This window comes from Aureobasidium pullulans (genome assembly GCF_000721785.1).
Source record: "Aureobasidium pullulans EXF-150 unplaced genomic scaffold scaffold_50, whole genome shotgun sequence".
NCBI classification, from domain to species: domain Eukaryota; kingdom Fungi; phylum Ascomycota; class Dothideomycetes; order Dothideales; family Saccotheciaceae; genus Aureobasidium; species Aureobasidium pullulans.
In genome coordinates, this window is record NW_021941070.1 from 1 (window position 1) to 19158 (window position 19158).

Genomic DNA, 19158 nt, shown 5'->3' on the forward strand with positions numbered 1-19158 from the left:
ATAGAGTTAAGGCTTATAATAGGAAGATTAGTAAAAGGATAGAAGATAGAGTAGTAATTAGCTATAGAGGATATATTATAATATTTCTAAAGGTACCTAATAACTACCTATAGGTTAGGACTAACTACATACTAGTATTAGAGGTAGATAAGTATATAGTTTTTGCTAAGATACTAAAATAGGCTTTCTAGAGGTATTAGTAAGGACTATAGAGAATATATAGAATAGGCTTAGTCTAGCGACGTTATAGAAGAGTAGTTAGTATATAGGGAAGGGTAGTTAGTAAGGATAGCTAGGTCGATTTTAATATAGCTATTATCCTATTCTAGGGACGTTCCTAAACTTATAATATATTAGTACTAGTAGGGCGTATACGTATAGACGTAATATAGTACCTAGAATAGGTGCTACGTAATTAGGGTTAGACGTGTTCTATAAGCTAGTCTTATATATAATGTCCTTAATATTAAACGTATCGCTCTTATTAGTATTATAAAGATTATTTAAGAGGATTATATTATTATTAAAGTTATAGCTAAATATATTAATAGGGAGTTAGGGCGCTTTATAGCAACCTACGTTATTAGTTACTATTTTAGTATATAGGTGTTTTATATATATATTATAAAGTATATTATAGATAGATAATGTTATAATTATAGTAGATACGCTATTACATTAAGTAATATAACTATAGTATAATAAAGAGGAGAAGATAGACGCATTTTAGCGTTACGTAATAGGGTAGGTAATAGAGAGGAAGAGATAGGTACGTTTTAGCGTTATAAGATAGGGTAGGTAAGTCGCGTTTTAGCATTATACTAAAAAAACTAGGGCTAGCCTGTACGCTAGCGTTAGACTAATTAGCGTACTATAATATAGGTACGCGACGCTAAATAGCGACAGAATTATATGCCTAGGAATTAACCCCTAAGTTTTAATAGAAATAACCCCTACTTTTTACTAAGCCTAAAATCCCTGCATTAACTAGGAATAGAATCGACTTAATTCCTTTATAGTATAGTAGTTAGAAAGAAGAAGAAGTAATAGTAATAGTAATATATATATAAGAAAGAAGAAGAAGCAATAGCGACGGCAATATATGTATAAGAAAGAAGAAGAAGCGATAGCAACGGCGATATACGTAGAAGGAAGAGGAAGTAGTGATAGCGACAGCGATATACGTAGAAGGAAGAGGAAGTAGCGACGGCGATGGTAATGTACGTACAAGAAAGAAGAAGAAGCGACGGCGACGGCAATGTACGTGCAAGGAAGAGGAAGTAGCGACGGCGACAGCAATATACGTATAGGAAAGAAGAAGTAGCAACGGCGATGGCAATATACGTACAAGAAAGAAGAAGAAGCGACGGTGACGGCGATGTACGTGCAAGGAAGAGGAAGCAGCGACGGCGACGGCAATGTACGTATAAGAAAGAAGAAGAAGCGACGGCGACGGCCATGTACGTACGAGGATGAGGTAGCTACAGAGGTTAGAACATTCATTGCCAATCTTTGCGAAAGGACGTCGCCGAGCGAAGGGATGCTAAACAAAAAAGCATGCCGTCCTGATTTTTCGGGCATTCTAACTATCTACCATCTACCTTGGATGAAGCGGTACTGCCTTCTGTCTGACCACTTGGACAAGCCACTCATGGTCCTGGCCTCGAATTGCTTGGTGGAGTCGAATTGGAGCAGATCCGCACCTCCACAATAGCGCAAGGTAAGTTGGGGGCTGAGGTTTGTTTCGTTCGTGATGCATAGCACTGAGCGCGCCTTCTGCTCGCGTCTTTCTCTACATGCCTTTCTGTTCTGCTCTTCTTACGCAACTCATCTGCGTCAGGACTGGTAAGAAATCGCACCGCATGAGACACGTTGAAGATGACCGATGCGAAATGCATCGGCAACGAGTCGACCAAGTACTGGTAGATCTCATGGCAGTCGAGTCCAGAATTGATCTTGCTGCTACGGTTACTCGAGCAATCGATGATGCAAAGAATGGTTTGGAACTGTCATGTCGTCAGCACGCGACGCAGCGGTCGCTGTAGCATCTCACTCGATTCACTCACCGAGATCAAAACCAAGGATCCATCGAGAGCCTAGAGCAGTCTCTTCGCATTTGTTGCCTTGACCGCGTCGCACTCACGCGTCAGTCGGCGCTCGCAGGCTATGGCAAACATGATGAAGACAAGATGAAGAATTGTTGCAACACCACACCTGCTGTGCAGATGTGCAATGCCATATTGACCGTCTTGGTATTGTGGGAAGTCGTAAGCCTCACCCGCGAGCTGAACGGAGGATGTCCTTGTCGTCGTCTGCGACCCTACTCAATCATCGAGTCTCACAGTAGGTACGTACACAACATCGGAGCAAGCCAAGATGACTGCGATTCTTCGCGCAGAGACTCGCGACAGCTTGCGATCAGGCATGCAATAGTTGACCAACCAACCCAGTATGACGAAGTCATATGCATTCATCTACAAGGGCGCGATGAGAACCAGAACGAATTCAGCTTCGTATACAGGGTCCAGGTGGGGTGTTTGAATCACAGAAACTGAACGCCACTGTCTCAAGAAGACCTCCAAAGATGATGATGGCAACACTCTTCTGCTGGTAGTAGATTGTTCGCGGCAGGTGAGCACATGTTGTCAGCCGGACGAGAATGCTGAACAGGATGGCAGTAGGCAGAGTTGGACAGTACGCCCAGTCGACCCTGGGATTCTTCAAAGTCTGCAGGATCTGTTGATACGTTAGCAGAGTCTTCTGAGATTGATCGTTGCGGTCTTGAACTTACTACATCTTGTCGTGTTTGTCGATTGCGCTGGGTCGTGGAGAGGAAGACTCTCAAGCGACTCGTCCTTCGAGAGGAATGTTGCTCACGCAAATCCAATTGGCAAAGCGATTGCAAGCAACCCATTCTGATCGAGGAAACAGGCACCGTTAAACCGGTCAAACAGAGGGGCACCGGTAAGCCGGGCACGCAGACAACGGTGTCATTAACCCAAGTGAGAACAGGGACATGAACCTTGCAGCTTCTGTCCGGAACTGCCAGGTCTCTCAGAGGCTCGAGAGTCGAGGAAAACGTCCCGCAGAGGACGCTGAGGCCTTCCGTGTAACCTTGACACCTCTGACCCCAAGCAAGAACAGACTTTTACGGCTCAGAGTCTGTTGTTGGATGAGCAGGGGAGTAGGAAGCCTATTCGTCTGGGTATCCGTACTGGACCTCCTCAAATGGATCTGGATACTCCTGTTCACCTGGATACTCGTACTCGACCTCCTTGGATGAAGGATACTCCTCTTCGAAACCACACTCCTTATCATCCACCTCCCAGTCATTCATCGATTTCCGGGCTGCCACAAGGGAGCGTCTGCCTTTCCATTCGCGGCCGTGTAAATAGAATCTTGCCAGGTCGATCAAGTTTGCCCAGACATTCCTAGCTTTCCCACTCTTTGCCTGCTCACTCGATGTGGCCCATGCGCCACGTTGTTTGGCCCATTCTTCCTGCGTCTTGTCGTCAATCGACCAGTCGATGTCGCAGATTGATCTAGCCATTGTGCGTCTTGCCAAAAAGACCTTGTGGGCTTGCTCTGCCTTGTACTCCAGAAACTTCCCATGCACCGCCGATTGTCTTTGTGTGTTAGGGAGTTGGCGAACCCTGGCCGTTGCGCTGCTTTTTTTGTCTTTCTGGCGATTTGTCTTTGGCGTTTGGCAAGCTCTTTATCGGTGGCGAGTTCGGCACCATCCCTGGCCAGCGAGTCCATACAGAATTTGCTCATAGCCTTCGAGCACGGAATTTTGTCGTTGTGCTGAGCCTGGAGCGCTCTCATGTGTTCAGGAGCTAATGTGGAAGAAAGGTTAGCATATTCCGGCATCTTTTCCATCGCTGCGGGTTTGTAATGAGAGAAGCGTGTTGGGTCTCCTACCAACAGCGACAAGGCACCGAAGATACCTACGAACATTTCGAGAAAGTGCTCTCAATCATCTCGGTAGTCTTGTCCGAGGCTTTGGAGCTCGACTTTCTGATGGGCATGCCTGTAATTTAGGCCGCCAAAGTCAAAAGAAGTATGTGGTTAGATAGTCTGTCGTGAATCGTGACTCCATTATCCATAGTTCTTCTCGGTATAGGATGTAGTTCTTTGAGTGAAAGGGAACAAGAAATGGCCGTAGCAATTAGCATGGTCGATTGCGAGGATTGTAATGCTTTGCAAAGGTAAATCCCCGATATCTCGGTCATCCCGGAGGCAGATGAGAAAATACTTGTGCTTCCAAGCAACGAGGAGGGCTTGCTGGTCCGTACTGTTGGAGTTTGTTGTGCTTTTTGAATTCCATCAAAGCCAAGTGAAAGACTTTCCAGGATCCGAGAGTTGGTGTTTGTTGCTTGCGCACAAGCTTGTTTTGTCCTTGAGCGTCCTCTTCTACCTCCTTTTAACCACGTGCCCATCAATCTTAACACCAGCAAACGCAATCAAAGAACGTTCCAGGTAAGTCAGCAATCACAATGTGCGACCCCAGCAACACCAGCATCGATGCCGCCCTTTGGGATACGCGCAAAGATCTTGACTCCCAGATGGCTGGTCTGTATGCCATCAACGCGCAGCATGAACTTGATCGCGTTTGGGCCGCTCCTCGCACTGACTTGGATCGCCTTGGGCGCGTTCGTCGCTTGCATGCTCGTTACCGCGCTTTGGCACTTACCACAGTCGCTGCTGACTCCATAGCTGTGCCCGAACCCATGGCTTTCATCCATCCTGACCGCCAGGCCTTGATGGATTTGATGCTCAACAACCCTTCGCCGTCGCCGGAGAGGCAAGTCATCGAATACTACGACGAGGGCGATGGCAATTGGGAGCATGATGACCTCCATCAGGACGCTGATCACGAGATTGAAGGCGCTGTCATCTCGACAGCGTTGGTTCGTCAGCGCCCTTCAGACCCTCGTTCGCGTTCGCGCTCGCCCACTACCAGTTCCCACGGTCCTCGCAATACCGCCTCCCGTTTCCACGACCGTTCCGACACCGCTGTCGGCAACCGTCGTAACAATCAGCGCCAGCAAGGTGGCAATGATAACAGCAACCGCACCAATCGGGCTACTGCCGCCAAACCTCAACAACCTTCTCGCCCGCGTTCGCGTTCGCCAGTCTCCATCCCTCGCGGTCCCCGCAGCACCCTCACGCAATTCCGCGACCGTTCCGACAGCACTGTCAACGACCGTCGCAACAACCATTTGCAGACTTGGTTTGATCCCTCTCGCCAGAGCAACGATCAATCGCAATCCTGGGCTCAGCAGCCCTACCACCCTCAAGCTCCTGCTCCCACGGTCGACCCCAACTATCAAGCCGCGTTGGACACCACTAGGGCAGTATTGGAGAACCTCGTACATTCTGGTAGGCAAGCCCCAGGGTTCGGCTACATTGTCAACTTCGGTGCTCAAGCTCCTGCTCCCACCGTCGACCCCAACTTACAAGCTGTGTTGGACTTCGCCAAGGCACAGTTGGAGACCGTCGTACGTGGGCAAGCCCCTGCCATCCAGCCCCAGGTGGACTCCGGCCCCGGTGGATATGGTGGTGGTCCTGAAGGCCAGCGAGGCTTTGGCGATCAGGGCGGCTATGGAGGTCCCGGCGGCTTTGGAAGAGGTCAAGGTGGACATGGCCAAGGTGGTTCTGAACAGGGTGGAGATGGCCAGGTTTGTCAAGATGGTCAGGATGGCGACCATGGCCAGGTTCGTCATCGTCCTCGTCGCGGCCGCGGTGGTAGGGGTGGAGCTGGTCTCCCCTACTGACTTTCTCGCATGAACTCCCACAAAAGTACTTTGACATATGGGTGTTGGTAACCCTCAAGATCTCTCGATCGTCTTTGGCTCTGCTCTTGTGGTCTGCTTCGGTGGATTTGCCGTTTGTCTGCTTGCCCGGTTTCACGGTGCCCGTCTACTTGCCCGGTTTGACGGTGCCTTTGTCTGCTTGCCCGGTTTGACGGTGTCCCGTCGATTCACCAGCAACCACAACAGCATCTCTGGCATCACAACTCCCTCGATGCTTACCTACGCACAAGGTCAAGTGACCGTAATAACAATAACCACAACTACGACCACATGGACCATGACCACCTTCATGGCACGACACGCTCCTATGCCGGCTACTTGGCAAGCACAATCTGCACCTGCGCCACAACGAATGCTTCATGATATCAACAACCGCGATGCCTTCAAGAAGAAGAAGAAGAAGAGGGGCAAGCATCGCGGTAGCCATGGCAAACAGCCGAAGAACGCGCACAACCCCTGCGGTGCCGGCAATCATGGAAGAAGAGGCGGATCAGGTCAGACTCCACGATCAACCNGCCCTCTTCACAGGTGCTCAATTCCATGCCTTTCTCGCAAGTGCTCCCCCATCGATTCCTGGCCTCGCGCTGGTTCTTGGAGGGGAAGATGATACTTGCATTGAGCTTTTTGGAGGGGAAGATAATACTTACATTGAGCTTTTCGGAGTAGCAAGCTGTGTTCAGGGGACCTTTTTGCTTTACTTGTTATGGAGGTACCCTCGGTGTCTTTCTTAATGTAACACAGCAGGTACGATTGCTATTCCCCTTTGCCGCGTTTGACTTGTCTCCTGCTTCTTCCTGCACCAACATGATCCATTCCTTCTTCTCGATTCCAAGACACTGATGGCTCACCTTGTTTGATTCTTCCATCTCCTAACAGGCGCCTGCTTCAACTGCTGCGAGACTGGGTATGAACGCCGTGCACCTCACTGCCATAGATTCCTCTTTGACTGATTGCTAGTCACAACCAGGGCAAGTGCACCAACCCTACTGTTGTCACCCGCGGCGCATACTGTCGCAGCCGCCCATAGTGACGGACATGGACATGAACACGCATTGTAAAGGAGTGGATGGAAAGCGGGTTGATGATGGTGGGGTGCAGCTGCGCAGGCTTGACCGGAGTAACGCTGGAGTGTCTGTTCCTGTTCGTCCAGGTGTTGAAAGTATTGAGCCTGCATAAGCCCCCAGCCAAGGTTGTTCTCTTCTTGCTTCCCCACGTCGCAGTTTTGCCTTCTCTTTTCCAAGTCTGCAGCAATCCTCTTCGGTGTGTTGCCCAGTGCCAGAGCCGACCGAGTGGGTAGGTAGGACGATGTATTCCATGACCGAGCCAAAGAGAGGAGTGAGGCCCTACGGTGGAGAGGGAGCGGGCGCATTAGAGTGGGTGGGGGTCTGCGGCGACTTCAAGGGAGCTTGCGAGGTTGTCACTCCGAGGACTCTTGCTGTTGTGCTTTGTGTCGCTCATTGTCCGTGATTGAAGGCGAATGGGCAGACCACGTTTGGAGCTGGGGTTCGTCATTCGCGGCGGCGTCAGAGGTGCCGAGGATGCTGCCGTCCAGGGTAGGGAGGGAGGAAAGATGTCGGCCACGGCGAGTGGGGAGGACGAAGGACGAAAGAGCAGGCTAGTCGCTAAGTCTGAATGGCAAGCAGGGAACTAGGATGGTAGTGCCACCGGCGGGGAGCATGACGAAAGAGTTGCTGAGGTGGCAGGGCGCTTTGCGTCTTCAACACGGTGGGGTGGTTCATGAAGCGGTATCGGGCGGCTTGGATCGGTGCGGTGTTTTCAAAGCAAAGTCGCGCATTGGATGGCTGATGTGGACCAGTGTTAGCAGATTATTTGAAAAAGGATTCTGGCGACACTTACGCTGTTGTGGGAGATGGCGGAGTTTCGCTCCGGATCCACGAATCTCCACACGTGCTACATCCTGCGGGCCATGACGTCGAATCCCCATGCCTTGGCGTCATCTCGAAACACTTTACATCCTCCTTCACTGCCATTTCTTGTTCAGCTCACTCTCCAACTCCCAAGGAAATGACAGGCGTCTGCTTCAATCGCAGCCAGACTGGGTACGAACGCCATGCACCTCAATGCTACAGGATCCTTCGGCGAATTGTTTGATAGTCACAACAAACCAACTGCACCAATCCTACTGTTGTCACCTGCAGCAACTGCAACAAACGGGATCAGCTCCGAGCCCAAATCGTCAACGTCACCTGCAACAACTGCGATCAGCTTGGTCACTCCCCATAAACCCTCCCAGCCCAGCCTGTCGCTCAGCTCAAATCGGTGTGCCAGTATCATGAGACTACTGGGGTCACACAACTGCCGATACCACAGGCCCTCATCGTCAGCGTATCTTCTGGAAAAGCATCAGTGTCTCAATTAACAACCTCAATGCTCTGGGCATTCGACGCCAACCTCAACGTCCGCCTCGCCAGGATCTTCCCGACAACGTTATGCTAACCAGGATGCGACACACCATCTCATGGATTCACATCCCGTCCCGAAGATGCTCGCTTCCAGTCCTCGTCTCCCTCCATCCGTGTCGTGACCCCGAACCACTAGGGCAACCGCAACCTCCACTGGCCCCTCGGTTGTATTCCACTTGGCCATTAAGCATCGCGAAACCACGGCTCGTCCTTCTGTGTTTGGCACCACCGCTTCTTCGACCACACAACGGAGTTTTACGATGAAGATGTCTTCTGGAGGAGCCTCGGTGCCTCAGTCGCCCACCTGAATGCCTTGGGTATACAGCTGAAACGTCACAATCCGCCCTCTGTACCAGGCGCCAGGCGCCAGTCGACAACAATATCCTACTGCTACATCCAGCTCGCCCGTCCACAGGAGGATGAACGCCAGTGGCCTTCTCTTACGCCCACTACACTGCGCCAACCTTGCTGCAGTCACATGCCCTGGCGCATCCAAGCCCATCCACCGTAAGGTAATTTCCTATCCCATATCTATACCGTTACAAATACCAGAGCTGGCGAGCCCTGTGTTATCCAGACCTCTCAGACCAAACCGATCTCATTTGCCGACATTGCGCGCACTACGGCCACTTTACAGAGTCTCCCGACAAGTTCAAACCGGTGCCGCCCACACCCACCCAAGAACCGGAGCGAAAGCCAATGAATATCAGCTCTCAGCTCGGCAACAACTGCTTTTGGCTCGGCCGCTTCTTCCATTGTATATGCTCCTGAATCTATCTGTTGCTTTTGTTGTTCCACAAGAAAGAAGTGAATCACGCCCATGACAGTCTTCATCTTCTCAATGATCAACACAACATGGAGTGGCTGTACCACATCGTGACGAGATTGATACCAGCGTTGGTCGTATGTACCTTGGAACAGGAGTCCTCGCATTGCATGGTGGGTCCCGTTTGATACTCCAAGAACAATTTGATGAGACAGCATTCAATGCAAAGACTGCGTTGCGCTGAATGAGATTACCTGCGGAAATTTTGTGTCACGCAGGGGCCAGACTCGTCGACGATCCGTATGTTAGAGATATCTGGTACCTGAGGCGAATGTTGGACATGGAAAGTTGTCGTCCGCCAACGTTGATGTCAGGACAGGGTGGTACGCTCACCACGGCAGAATGTCGGATGTGAAGCTCCGGTGGCAAAGGAGAAACAACAACATCCTTCCTACGCACTCGATGGCCCCTTGCTTCTTTTGTGCACCACAATCGCACAATACTGCCTCATCTGGCCCGGATAATGGAACTGTGTATTCAGCTGTCGGAGCGTCGAGCCGAGAACGATGTGATGATGCCGCCTACCCGGATCTTCGAGACGTGAAAAGCCGATACTGTAGCCGGAATGTTGCGTGAAAATGGCTTCAGACGCGGGCATACTTGGTAGGTCTGATGGTTGTAGGTCTACTATCTGTCACACAGGCGTGAACGTATCTGCTTTGCATCAGTGACTGCTCTTCACGCTTTGCGACGACAGTCTCACGCGATAACTTCGACAACATCTTAGGTTGGGGCTACAACATTCTTCGGACAACCGATTCACTGAACAACGCGTACATTCCTGATTGAAATACAATGTTTGGCTCTGCAGTTCTCTCCGAAGCTTCATCGGCCGAAACATCCTCGGGCCTAGGGCGTTTCCTTCCACTGGGTTCTTCTCCCGAAGGTCATCGCAAAGATTCTTGTCGCTGGTCATTGAGCTGTTGGTTGAGCGTATTTGCTCGCAATTGTCGCGAAGATGAAACACATTCAAAGTTCGCTACTGCTAGTCTTGCTGGCTATCTCGTCACAAGTCACTGGACAAACCGATGTACAAGCATCCGCTGGACAATCGAGCCCACAACCTACGGCCACTTCAACGCGTAAGTTCATCAATTCTGTGTGATTCAAGATGCACAAGCTGACTCGCGACCTCAGAGACATGCCCAGTCACTGTCACTGTCACCGTTTACCCGACCGGATACACGACCAATTCTGCTGGAAGCGTAATATACACTGGAGCAATAACAACCACCACATCGAGCTCCAGCTCCCTGTCGTCATCGTCGTCGTCAAGTTCAAGTTCTTCAGTCTCAAGCAGTCGAAGTTCTTCGATTTCAAGCTCGAGCAGTTCTAGTCTATCGTCATCGAGTAGCAGCAGTCTATCGTCATCAAGCAGCAGCAGCCTTTCCTCGTCAAGTAGCTCGAGCGTGTCGTCGTCGCTCAGTAGTACTGCTGCCCAAATCACCGCCTCACTATCAAGTTCTTCGTCAGTTTCAAGTTCAAGCAGCTCCTCGGTGTCAAGCAGCAGTAGTTCTAGCGTGAGCTCCTCGCTCTCGTCATCCAGCAGTAGCAGTCTATCGTCCTCAAGCAGCTCCAGTATTTCCTCTTCGGCTTCCTCATCCCAGAGCAGTTCCGCGGGAGGCGTCACGGCATCAGTATCCAGTTCTTCATCAAGTTCTAGTTCCAGCAGCTCTTCGGCATCTAGCAGCAGCAGTTCTAGCCTCTCGTCGTCGTCCAGCAGTTCACGGTCCTCATCGAGCAGTTCCAGCCAATCCTCCTCGAGTAGCTCAAGTTTTTCGTCCTCAGCATCGTCCTCTTTGAGCAGCTCTGCCGGTGCCATAACAGCTTCAGCATCACTATCTTCTTCTTCGTCCAGTTCGAGCTCCAGTAGTTCGTCTTCGTCGAGTAGTAGCGTAAGCTCAAGTTTATCCAGTAGCCAATCGTCCAGTTTTTCGAGTTCGTCATCTTCCAGCATTTCTTCCTCGGCTTCCTCGTCCATCAGCAGTTCTGCCGGACAAATCACTGCATTGGCTTCGTCAAGCGGCAGTTCTTCAAGTTCCAGTTCTTCAAGTTCTGTTTCTTCAAGTTCTGTTTCTTCAAGTTCTAGTTCTTCAAGTTCTTCGATTTCAAGCAGTAGTAGTTCCAGCCTGAGCTCAAGTCTGTCGTCGTCTAGCAGCAGCATTATCAGCTCAAGTTTCTCGTCGTCGGCGTCGTCGCTTGCGAGCAACACGGCTGGCCAACTTACCGCCTCAATTTCGGCATCCTCGTCAAGTTCCAGCAGTTCTAGTAGCTCCAGCAGCTCATCCGCATCTAGCAGTCAAAGCTCGAGTCTCTCCTCATCGAGTAGCTCTAGTTCGTCAAGCTCAGCATCTTCTTCTGCGTCTTCCTTGATCAGTAGCTCTGCCGGCCAAATTACCGCTTCCGCGTCAAGCAGTATTTCTTCCTCGTCAAGTTCAAGTTCCAGCAGCTCAATATCAAGTAGTAGCAGCTCAAGCGTCAGTTCCAGCCTGTCGTCCTCTAGCAGCTCCTCGGTGTCGTCTTCGATATCATCCATAATCAGTAATTCCGCGGGACAAATTACTGCTTCTGCTTCATCATCTAGTAGTTCTTCCTCGAGCAGTAGTCTCTCGTCATCGCAGAGTAGTAGCAGCAGCTCGTCAGCATCGAGTAGTTCTAGCTCAAGCCTCTCGTCGTCGAGTAGTTCTAGTTCTTCCTCCTCCATTTCGTCCTCAGCATCTTCTCTATCGAGCAGCTCGGTCGGCCAAGTCACTGCATCAATTTCATCAAGCAGTATTTCTTCGTCAAGTAGCAGTTCTTCGTCGTCAGTCAGCAGCTCTGCCAGTTCATCGATTTCGAGCAGCCTTTCGAGCTCAAGCAGTTCAAGTTCTTCATCCTCGATATCATCCTCGGCTTCATCGTCAGCTGGCCAGATTACTGCATCTGTCTCGTCAAGCAGTATCTCATCATCATCCAGTAGTAGCAGTTCTTCAGCATCTAGCAGCAGAAGTTCATCGGTTTCGTCCTCAGCGTCAAGTAGTTCTAGCTCAAGCGTTTCGTCTTCGAGTAGTTCTAGTTCGTCGTCATCGATTTCGTCGTCTGGATCATCTCTTGCTGCACAAATCACGGGTGCCTCTGTTTCATCCAGCAGCATTTCTTCCTCATCATCTTCCAGCAGCAGTAGCCAGAGCTCATCACTTTCGAGCAGTAGCAGTTCCTCGCTCTCCAGCAGTAGTAGCTCAAGCGCCAGCTCCAGTTCGTCGTCATCGGTTTTTTCTTCAGGATCATCTTCGAACAGTTTGGCTGGTCAAATTACGGCTTCGATTTCCTCGAGTAGTATTTCATCAGTATCATCCTCGACGAGTAGTAGCAGCAGTTCTTCTGCGTCAAGCAGCAGTAGCTCATCACTTTCGAGTAGTAGTAGCTCAAGCGCTTCATCCTCGAGTAGTTCAAGCGTTTCCAGCTCAGATTCTTCATCCGCGGGACAAATTAGGGCCTCGGCATCCAGCAGCAGCCTTTCTTCATATTCGTCATCGAGCAGCAGCAGTATCAGCTCCTCAGTCTCGAGCAGTAGTAGCTCGTCGGTCTCTAGCAGCCTCAGTTCTAGTTCTTCGTCCTCTAGTAGCTCGAGTGTTTCGAGTTCAGATTCTTCTTCGGCCGGCCAAGTCACAGCTTCAGCGTCGCGTAGCAGTAGCTCCTCATTCTCATCGTCAAGCAGTAGCAGTAGTTCTTCTTCTGCTTCTAGTAGCAGCAGCTCTTCTGTTTCAAGCTCTAGCAGTTCAAGTTTGTCATCCTCGGATTCATCCTTAGCCGGCCAAGTCACCGCTTCAGTTTCTTCGATCAGCAGTCAATCTTCTTCTTCATCGAGCAGCAGTAGCTCATCAGCTTCCAGCAGTATCAGTTCCAGCCTATCATCATCGAGCTCGTCAAGCAGTAGTAGCGTTTCATCCTCGATATCCTCTTCAGCCTCCTTCGCACAAGGCGTTTCGATCAGCTTGGCATCAGCAACATCATCAAGCAGCTCTTCCTCTTCTAGTAGCAGTAGCTCTAGTGTGAGCTCGAGTCTTTCTTCTTCATCATCGTCCAGTATTTCCAGCTCGTCATCATCAAGCAGTTCAAGCGTTTCTTCCTCAATTTCTTCCTCAATTTCTTCCTCAATTTCTTCCTCCGTGGACGACGCATCATCTTCCGCCCAGGTCTCTTCTAGCAGCTCATCTTCATCATCTTCTTCAAGCAGCGTCAGTTCTAGCCTCTCGTCATCGAGTAGCTCAAGTGCTTCTTCCTCAAGCAGTTCGAGTATTTCTAGTTCAGCTTCGTCGTCAATTTCGTCCTCGATTGACTTGGCCTCAAGTTCTGCTTCAATCTCATCTTCCTCTTCCAGCAGTAGTAGCTCGAGCGCGAGTAGCTCATCTTCTAGTAGCGCATCGTCGTCTTCTAGTTCGAGCGTTTCCAGCTCGGTTTCATCATCAATCTCGTCCTCGGCAAATTTGGCGTCAAGTTCTGCTTCGGTCTTGTCCTCTTCATCGAGTAGTAGCAGTTCGAGCGCCAGCAGCTCGTCATCTAGCAGCGCATCGTCTTCAAGCAGCTCTAGTTTATCGTCGTCGGTTTCGTCATCGGTATCCTCCTCCGCAGGCCTGGCTTCGATTTCTGCTTCAATCTCATCGAGCAGTTATTCGTCTTCGAGTAGCAGCAGCTCAAGCGCAAGCAGTTCATCATCTAGTAGCGTATCTTCCTCATCTAGTTCGAGCCTATCTAGCTCGGTCTCATCATCGAATTCTTCCTCGGCGAACCTAGCCTCGATCACCGCCTCGATTTCTTCGAGCAGCATATCCTCTTCTTCTAGCAGCAGCAGTTCGAGCGCGAGCAGTTCTTCCTCGTCCAGTCTGTCGTCGTCGAGTAGCTCAAGTGTTTCCAGCTCGGTCTCGTCATTAATCTCATCATCCGCGGGGATTGCTTCGGTTTCAGCCTCCATCTCGTCCAGCAGCGTATCCTCCTCGTCAAGTAGCAGTAGCTCTAGTGCGAGCAGCTCATCTTCTTCCAGCTTATCTTCGTCATCAAGCTCAAGCGTCTCCTCGTCGGGATCCTCATTGGCGTCGTCGTCAGGAAGACTTGCCTCAATTTCGGCTTCGATTTCCTCCAGCAGTTCTTCTTCCTCGTCCAGCAGTAGCAGCTCGAGCATCAGCTCGGCCCTATCGTCGTCAAGTAGCTCATTATCCTCGAGCATGTCGTCTTCGGGTAGTTCGAGCCTTTCCTCATCGGCTTCATCACTCGGAAATGTCGCATCAATTTCTGCCTCAATATCCTCGAGTACTTCTTCCTCAAGCAGCTCCAGTGTTAGCTCCAGCCTGTCCTCATCAAGCAGTAGTAGTCTGTCGTCTTCTATCAGTTCTTCGGTATCAAGCAGTGGATCCTCATCGCTCAGCTCGGTTTTGGCCACGCCCACCACGGCAACGACACCTACGACAGCGACGACTCCTACTACCGCAACGACGCCTACAACAGCGACCATTCCAACTACCGCAACGACTCTGACTGCGATTTTGACATCTCCAAGTCCCTCTTCTAGCTCCACATCTAGTGATCTTTCACCGAGCCCGACGTCGAATCCTCAAATTTTCACAACTTCAACAACAAGCACCGTGATCAATTTGACACAGACTACATACCTTACACCCACACCAGGGACTGTCACCAGCACGGTGACGTCCACTACATCGTCGATAACAGCTTTGAGCTCATCATCACAAGCTGCATCTAGCAGTACTTTATCAAGTGATTTATCAAGCTCCTCAAGTGCAGTTAGTGGCTCATACTCGTCTTCGGATGGTGTTGCCTTTGTCGGAGTCACACTGACACCGACCCCTCGTTCAACAACTATAACTACAACGACCACGACCACGACATCGAATTCTCCTAATTCTGCCGCCGTCTCGAGTAGCTCCTCCGAAATCAGTGCATCGTTCTCATCCATACCGGGATCAGCGTTTGTTGGTGTCACTTTGACTCCATCGCCAAGGTCATCTACTACAAGTGACTCGTCCACCCAGATAGTTTCAACACCTTCTGCTGCCCCTACAGGATCAGTATCAAGGTCCTCGGCAGTATTCACTTGTCCTGATGATGACGGTACCTACTACACTGATCAGAATGGCAATGGCTATCAAATTCAATGCAACACAAATGCTGCATCACGAAAGCGTGGCCTTCCTCAACATGGTTTGCATGGATTTGCCATGAATCGCGAGCCAATCTCAAGAGTTCCAATCACATCGAACACGCAGCCTGATTTTGCATCTTGCGTAAACTCCTGTCTGAATGTGGCAAGTTGTGTTGGAACATCTTACGTCGTCACAACAAGCCTTTGCACTTACTTCTCAACATTCACCAGCGTGGGCGCCGATACTGGAACAAATGTGGCCTTCCCAGCCAATATCGCTTGCCCGAATCTGAATGGCTTCAGTTATCTGGATTACTCAGGCTCAGAATACGGTATCTTGTGCAATCAATCGTACCCAGCAAGCAGTAACATTACTACTCAATCCGGATACACCAGTCTGGCAACCTGCAGTAATGCTTGCTCCTATAGCGCAAACTGTCTGGCTTCTTCCTTTGTAAATGGCCAGTGCACTTTTGTCAGCAATCTCAACTCCAACACTACTCCTGGTCAAAATCTTCCTGGCGCCGTGGTCTTGGTCCTTCTGCAAAGTCGCGTGGTAGATGTAATCTCTTCCACTGGATCCACTTCGCGAAGCACATCTTTCTCAGTGGTTCAGGGGCTTCCGACTGCAGCTGCGGCGGTGCAGAAGGGTTCAAATCCATACAATGCTGTTGCAAGTGCTTGGGTAGGGTGTGGAAATGCTTTCTGGCAGCCTAGATGTGCAACGGCTGCCACAACGTCAGCGGTATCGAGGTTCTCAACTGTGTACACGCCTACGACGACAACCACTACTACTCCATCGCCTGTACAAACATTGAGCTCGTCGATCTCCAGACCCACTTCGACAGCTGTGCCACCGAGCTCGTCATCAATTTCGTCAAGCTCATCATCCTCGAGTTCGTCGACATCGAGATCATCGTCAGCAGCTTCACTAGTAAGCAGTCCCTCGGCGTCTACCAGCGTCACATCCAGAGCACCTACTACGAGCTTCGTTTCGACCAGTAGTAGTGCGACTTCATCTTTGAATTGTTCTTCAAGGAATCTGTTAGGACTACTTCCTCTAGGATGTACCTAAGCTTCAAGCTGTTCTGAGAGAGTCTAAGGCGTTGCAATCCGTTTTTCCCAAGCGTTCTTGCGTTGCATTTCTTTACAATTCGGTTGCGAAGCATGGCAGGAGTAAAGTTGTAGCAAACGTAGTGATAGTCATAATAATCCATGTCGTTCGGTGATGTACGCTATATCAGTTCCTCTATCACATCCGCATGATACTCAAGGGTAAGATATACTATATGAGGTCTTCTGACTCCTGATTGACAAAAGTACAAACTCAAGAACACAGAGATATAGAAGAGGAGCGTGATTTGTCGAACGTAGCTGCGAAGCACAAGGTTCACATTTGATGTAAACTGCAGGGCCAGGTCTGCCATCGGGACACCCAGGTCAGTGATACGCCAATCAGTCAGCTCTCCCATTGTACGCTCTGGCTCGGGTCAGGCTTTTTGGTAAGCTGCCAGTGTATGAATAGTATCGTTGCAGAAGTCAAGATTCGTTGACCTGATGGGTGCTCTTCCCTTGCTGCCTTACTTCCTTTGCTCAGATTAAGGATCGATATGGATTCGAGCAAGGAACTTTCTGAAGTCGCGGTCGAGAGTCTTCTCCATTCCGCCTTCGAAGTTAATGGTATGAGAAGAATCCAAGGGTAGCCAGTCGTATGAAGCACTTATACCGGAACTCTGCCTTTCCCGTGTTGAATTAGTGAGACCAGTACCATTGCTTCACCCCATGTGGATGATGACAAGACAACTATGTGCCTGTTCATTCTACGGAGAGGATCGAGTTGTGCGCCATACGTCTTTACTTTATCAGCGCAAACGCGGCTTCGTAGCATCACTTCAGAAGCCTCTCATGCTACATTGCTTTCTGTTTCCTTCCATGACGCCGATATTGGGAATAAAGATATCTCAACGACCGGGGTCTCAAGCGAGCTGGTTGAAAATTAGCAGAGTTAGATGACTGAGAGCGACCACGGAGGCAGCAGTAGATAAGCAGGTCAACGATCCTTATGATATACTCGCGATCTCATCCCTCTTTTCGTCTCCAATACGTGATTATCATATACACTATAAATCATTGATAGTGTAATACCAGGTGATTCATGGCCCTGCTCATTCTTTTCGCATACACACGAGCTTCGACAACCGGAAAGGAGTGTCCTACTATTACGAATTGCTATCAGTGTGTTTCGCGTTCCGTCCAAGGCGATGTTGTCGTTGATGTCTCTCGTCTGTAAAAGGTCATTGGACAACAAGGGAAAAGCGATATTTATATTTTGCACGATCATCTCGTGGCAGAAGCGTAGGAGTAGACGACGCCCCCCAGAATTACCATAGTCCATAGTAACATGTGCATCCGACAACTGCGGCAGTGTCCCTACAAAACCACTCCCAGGATTGTCGCTGACGCTTGCCCACCATTCTAAAGCAGCCTGAACCCAGGTTTGGAAAGCGAATCCTGAGTTTGAGCCATGCCGTTTATGGCGTCGAATGTTAACGTGTCCTACCTTGCTCCTTTGAGTCCATCGCAGGCAGCAGAAAAGAAAGGAACACAGGTCAATGATGCCAGTGAATAAATAGTGCTACTTCTGGAGATGATATAGACATGATTGATGGAATCACCTCTGAAAGAGCAGGAAATTCTTGACTTCATAGACCTGTTCAGCTGCTGCTATCTACCTCACCCGGAAGTTCTGATCATGCCGTTTCTGGCGCTAATTGCGAATAACGCGACTTCCTCTCAAGACGGCGTGACGAGGAGTGTGGATTTTGTAGAATAAGCAGCTCATGCCACCACAGATTTTAAGGAAGAACAAAGTGTTAGCACAGCGTTTGAAGTTGCTGTTCCATATTGCAACCAACTCTAGACCCCGATTATCATCAGTTCCAGCTGCACTTTCTCTTCCTTTCTGATTGAGTTGTATGCTACCAGCTTAAGACAGCGTAGTGTGACGCTGCTAGTGTAACTCTACAACAGAGATACGCAAGACGAACTCGGAGTTAGTGAACGATCTTCTTAATCTTCTCGCATGAGCATCCCCGTGTCAACACAAACTTCAGACTAGATGACTGTCTCTTTTGACTCTTCCTATTCATCTTACATGAAATGTAGCTGGAGAAAGGAGAAAGATAGGTCCATGACTCCTTCTACTACCAGACCTCTCTATAGAAATCTGCTCCTGAGCTTAGATCTTGCCTTAGCCGCCATGCTTGGAGATGTACAAGACGATGAGTATCATGGACCTGACCACTCGCTTGTCCTGAGCAGTCGATCAAATACCGAATCGATCAGTCAATTCGCGATAGAACTTCTTAACGCGGTCTTCGACGTGGGCGGTTCAAGTACAATCTTGACCTTGATGGTCCAGAGATTACAATAAGTTTTTTGTTTGGTGTCTTATATATGACTGCAAACCCTTGATCCGAGAATGCTTCGTCTCAAAGCTCCTGCTTTTCCAGGTTGCACGGATGTCAAGTTTGTTATAGCAAGCATTTTCACGCAATGATCGAATGCGAAGCGAGAATGGTACCTCACTGGAATATAAAAGTGACTCGAGCACAATAAATCACCGCAGTTCCAGACATCCGCATGGCGAGTTCCGATCATTGTGGAGGGAGAGCGTGCCTACTGTTGAAATTGTCATGCTAATATTTTACTCAAGCCTCGAGAAGTAACAATGGAAGAAAACAGGTCAGTGATACACAGTTTATCTTCGTCTCTCTCTCATCCTCGGTAGCTTGGTGTATCTATCAGATGAAGATGCTTAGATCGCCAGAGACACCGTCTTCTGCAAGAACATCATGGACCTGCTGTTCTTGTTTGCAGATCTCCTGACGAGCGGTCGGGAATGTACATAAATTCAACGCAGCAGACTGCTCTCACGCAACTGGCATCAAACTGGCA

At 49.7% G+C, this 19158-nt stretch overlaps 6 protein-coding genes across 6 annotated transcripts; 3 read left to right on the plus strand and 3 right to left on the minus strand.

Moving 5' to 3' along the window:
* Positions 1-2051: 2051 nt before the first annotated feature.
* On the minus strand, positions 2052-3550 carry M438DRAFT_410197 (uncharacterized protein; the record flags this gene model as incomplete). The annotated part of the gene is made up of 3 exons (XM_029910074.1): positions 2052-2736; positions 2792-3145; positions 3221-3550. The coding sequence occupies 3 exons, from the start codon at positions 3548-3550 to the stop codon at positions 2506-2508; spliced, it is 915 nt and encodes a 304-aa protein (XP_029754647.1). The 3' UTR covers positions 2052-2505.
* A 946-nt stretch (positions 3551-4496) lies between these two features.
* Positions 4497-6992, plus strand: M438DRAFT_360471 (uncharacterized protein; the record flags this gene model as incomplete). The annotated part of the gene is made up of 4 exons (XM_029907434.1): positions 4497-5748; positions 5837-6310; positions 6526-6560; positions 6774-6992. 4 exons carry the CDS (start codon positions 4497-4499, stop codon positions 6990-6992), a joined length of 1980 nt encoding a protein of 659 aa, XP_029754648.1.
* Positions 6993-8511: 1519 nt separating this feature from the next.
* Positions 8512-9201, plus strand: M438DRAFT_182031 (uncharacterized protein). The gene has a single exon (XM_029899193.1). It carries the CDS (start codon positions 8659-8661, stop codon positions 9061-9063), a length of 405 nt encoding a protein of 134 aa, XP_029754649.1. The 5' UTR covers positions 8512-8658; the 3' UTR covers positions 9064-9201.
* A 1865-nt stretch (positions 9202-11066) lies between these two features.
* M438DRAFT_350400 (uncharacterized protein) lies at positions 11067-11442 on the minus strand (the record flags this gene model as incomplete). Its single annotated transcript, XM_029906620.1, has 1 exon — positions 11067-11442. A coding segment is annotated over exon 1 (163 nt), but the record flags the coding sequence as incomplete, so codon positions are not given.
* On the minus strand, positions 11067-15015 carry M438DRAFT_370179 (uncharacterized protein; the record flags this gene model as incomplete). The annotated part of the gene is made up of 5 exons (XM_029908159.1): positions 11067-12294; positions 12361-12869; positions 13023-13678; positions 13835-14572; positions 14711-15015. 5 exons carry the CDS (start codon positions 15013-15015, stop codon positions 11365-11367), a joined length of 3138 nt encoding a protein of 1045 aa, XP_029754651.1. The 3' UTR covers positions 11067-11364.
* A 262-nt stretch (positions 15016-15277) lies between these two features.
* Positions 15278-16206, plus strand: M438DRAFT_340622 (uncharacterized protein; the record flags this gene model as incomplete). Its single annotated transcript, XM_029904344.1, has 2 exons — positions 15278-15891; positions 15945-16206. The coding sequence occupies 2 exons, from the start codon at positions 15278-15280 to the stop codon at positions 16204-16206; spliced, it is 876 nt and encodes a 291-aa protein (XP_029754652.1).
* Between the last annotated feature and the right edge of the window lie 2952 nt (positions 16207-19158).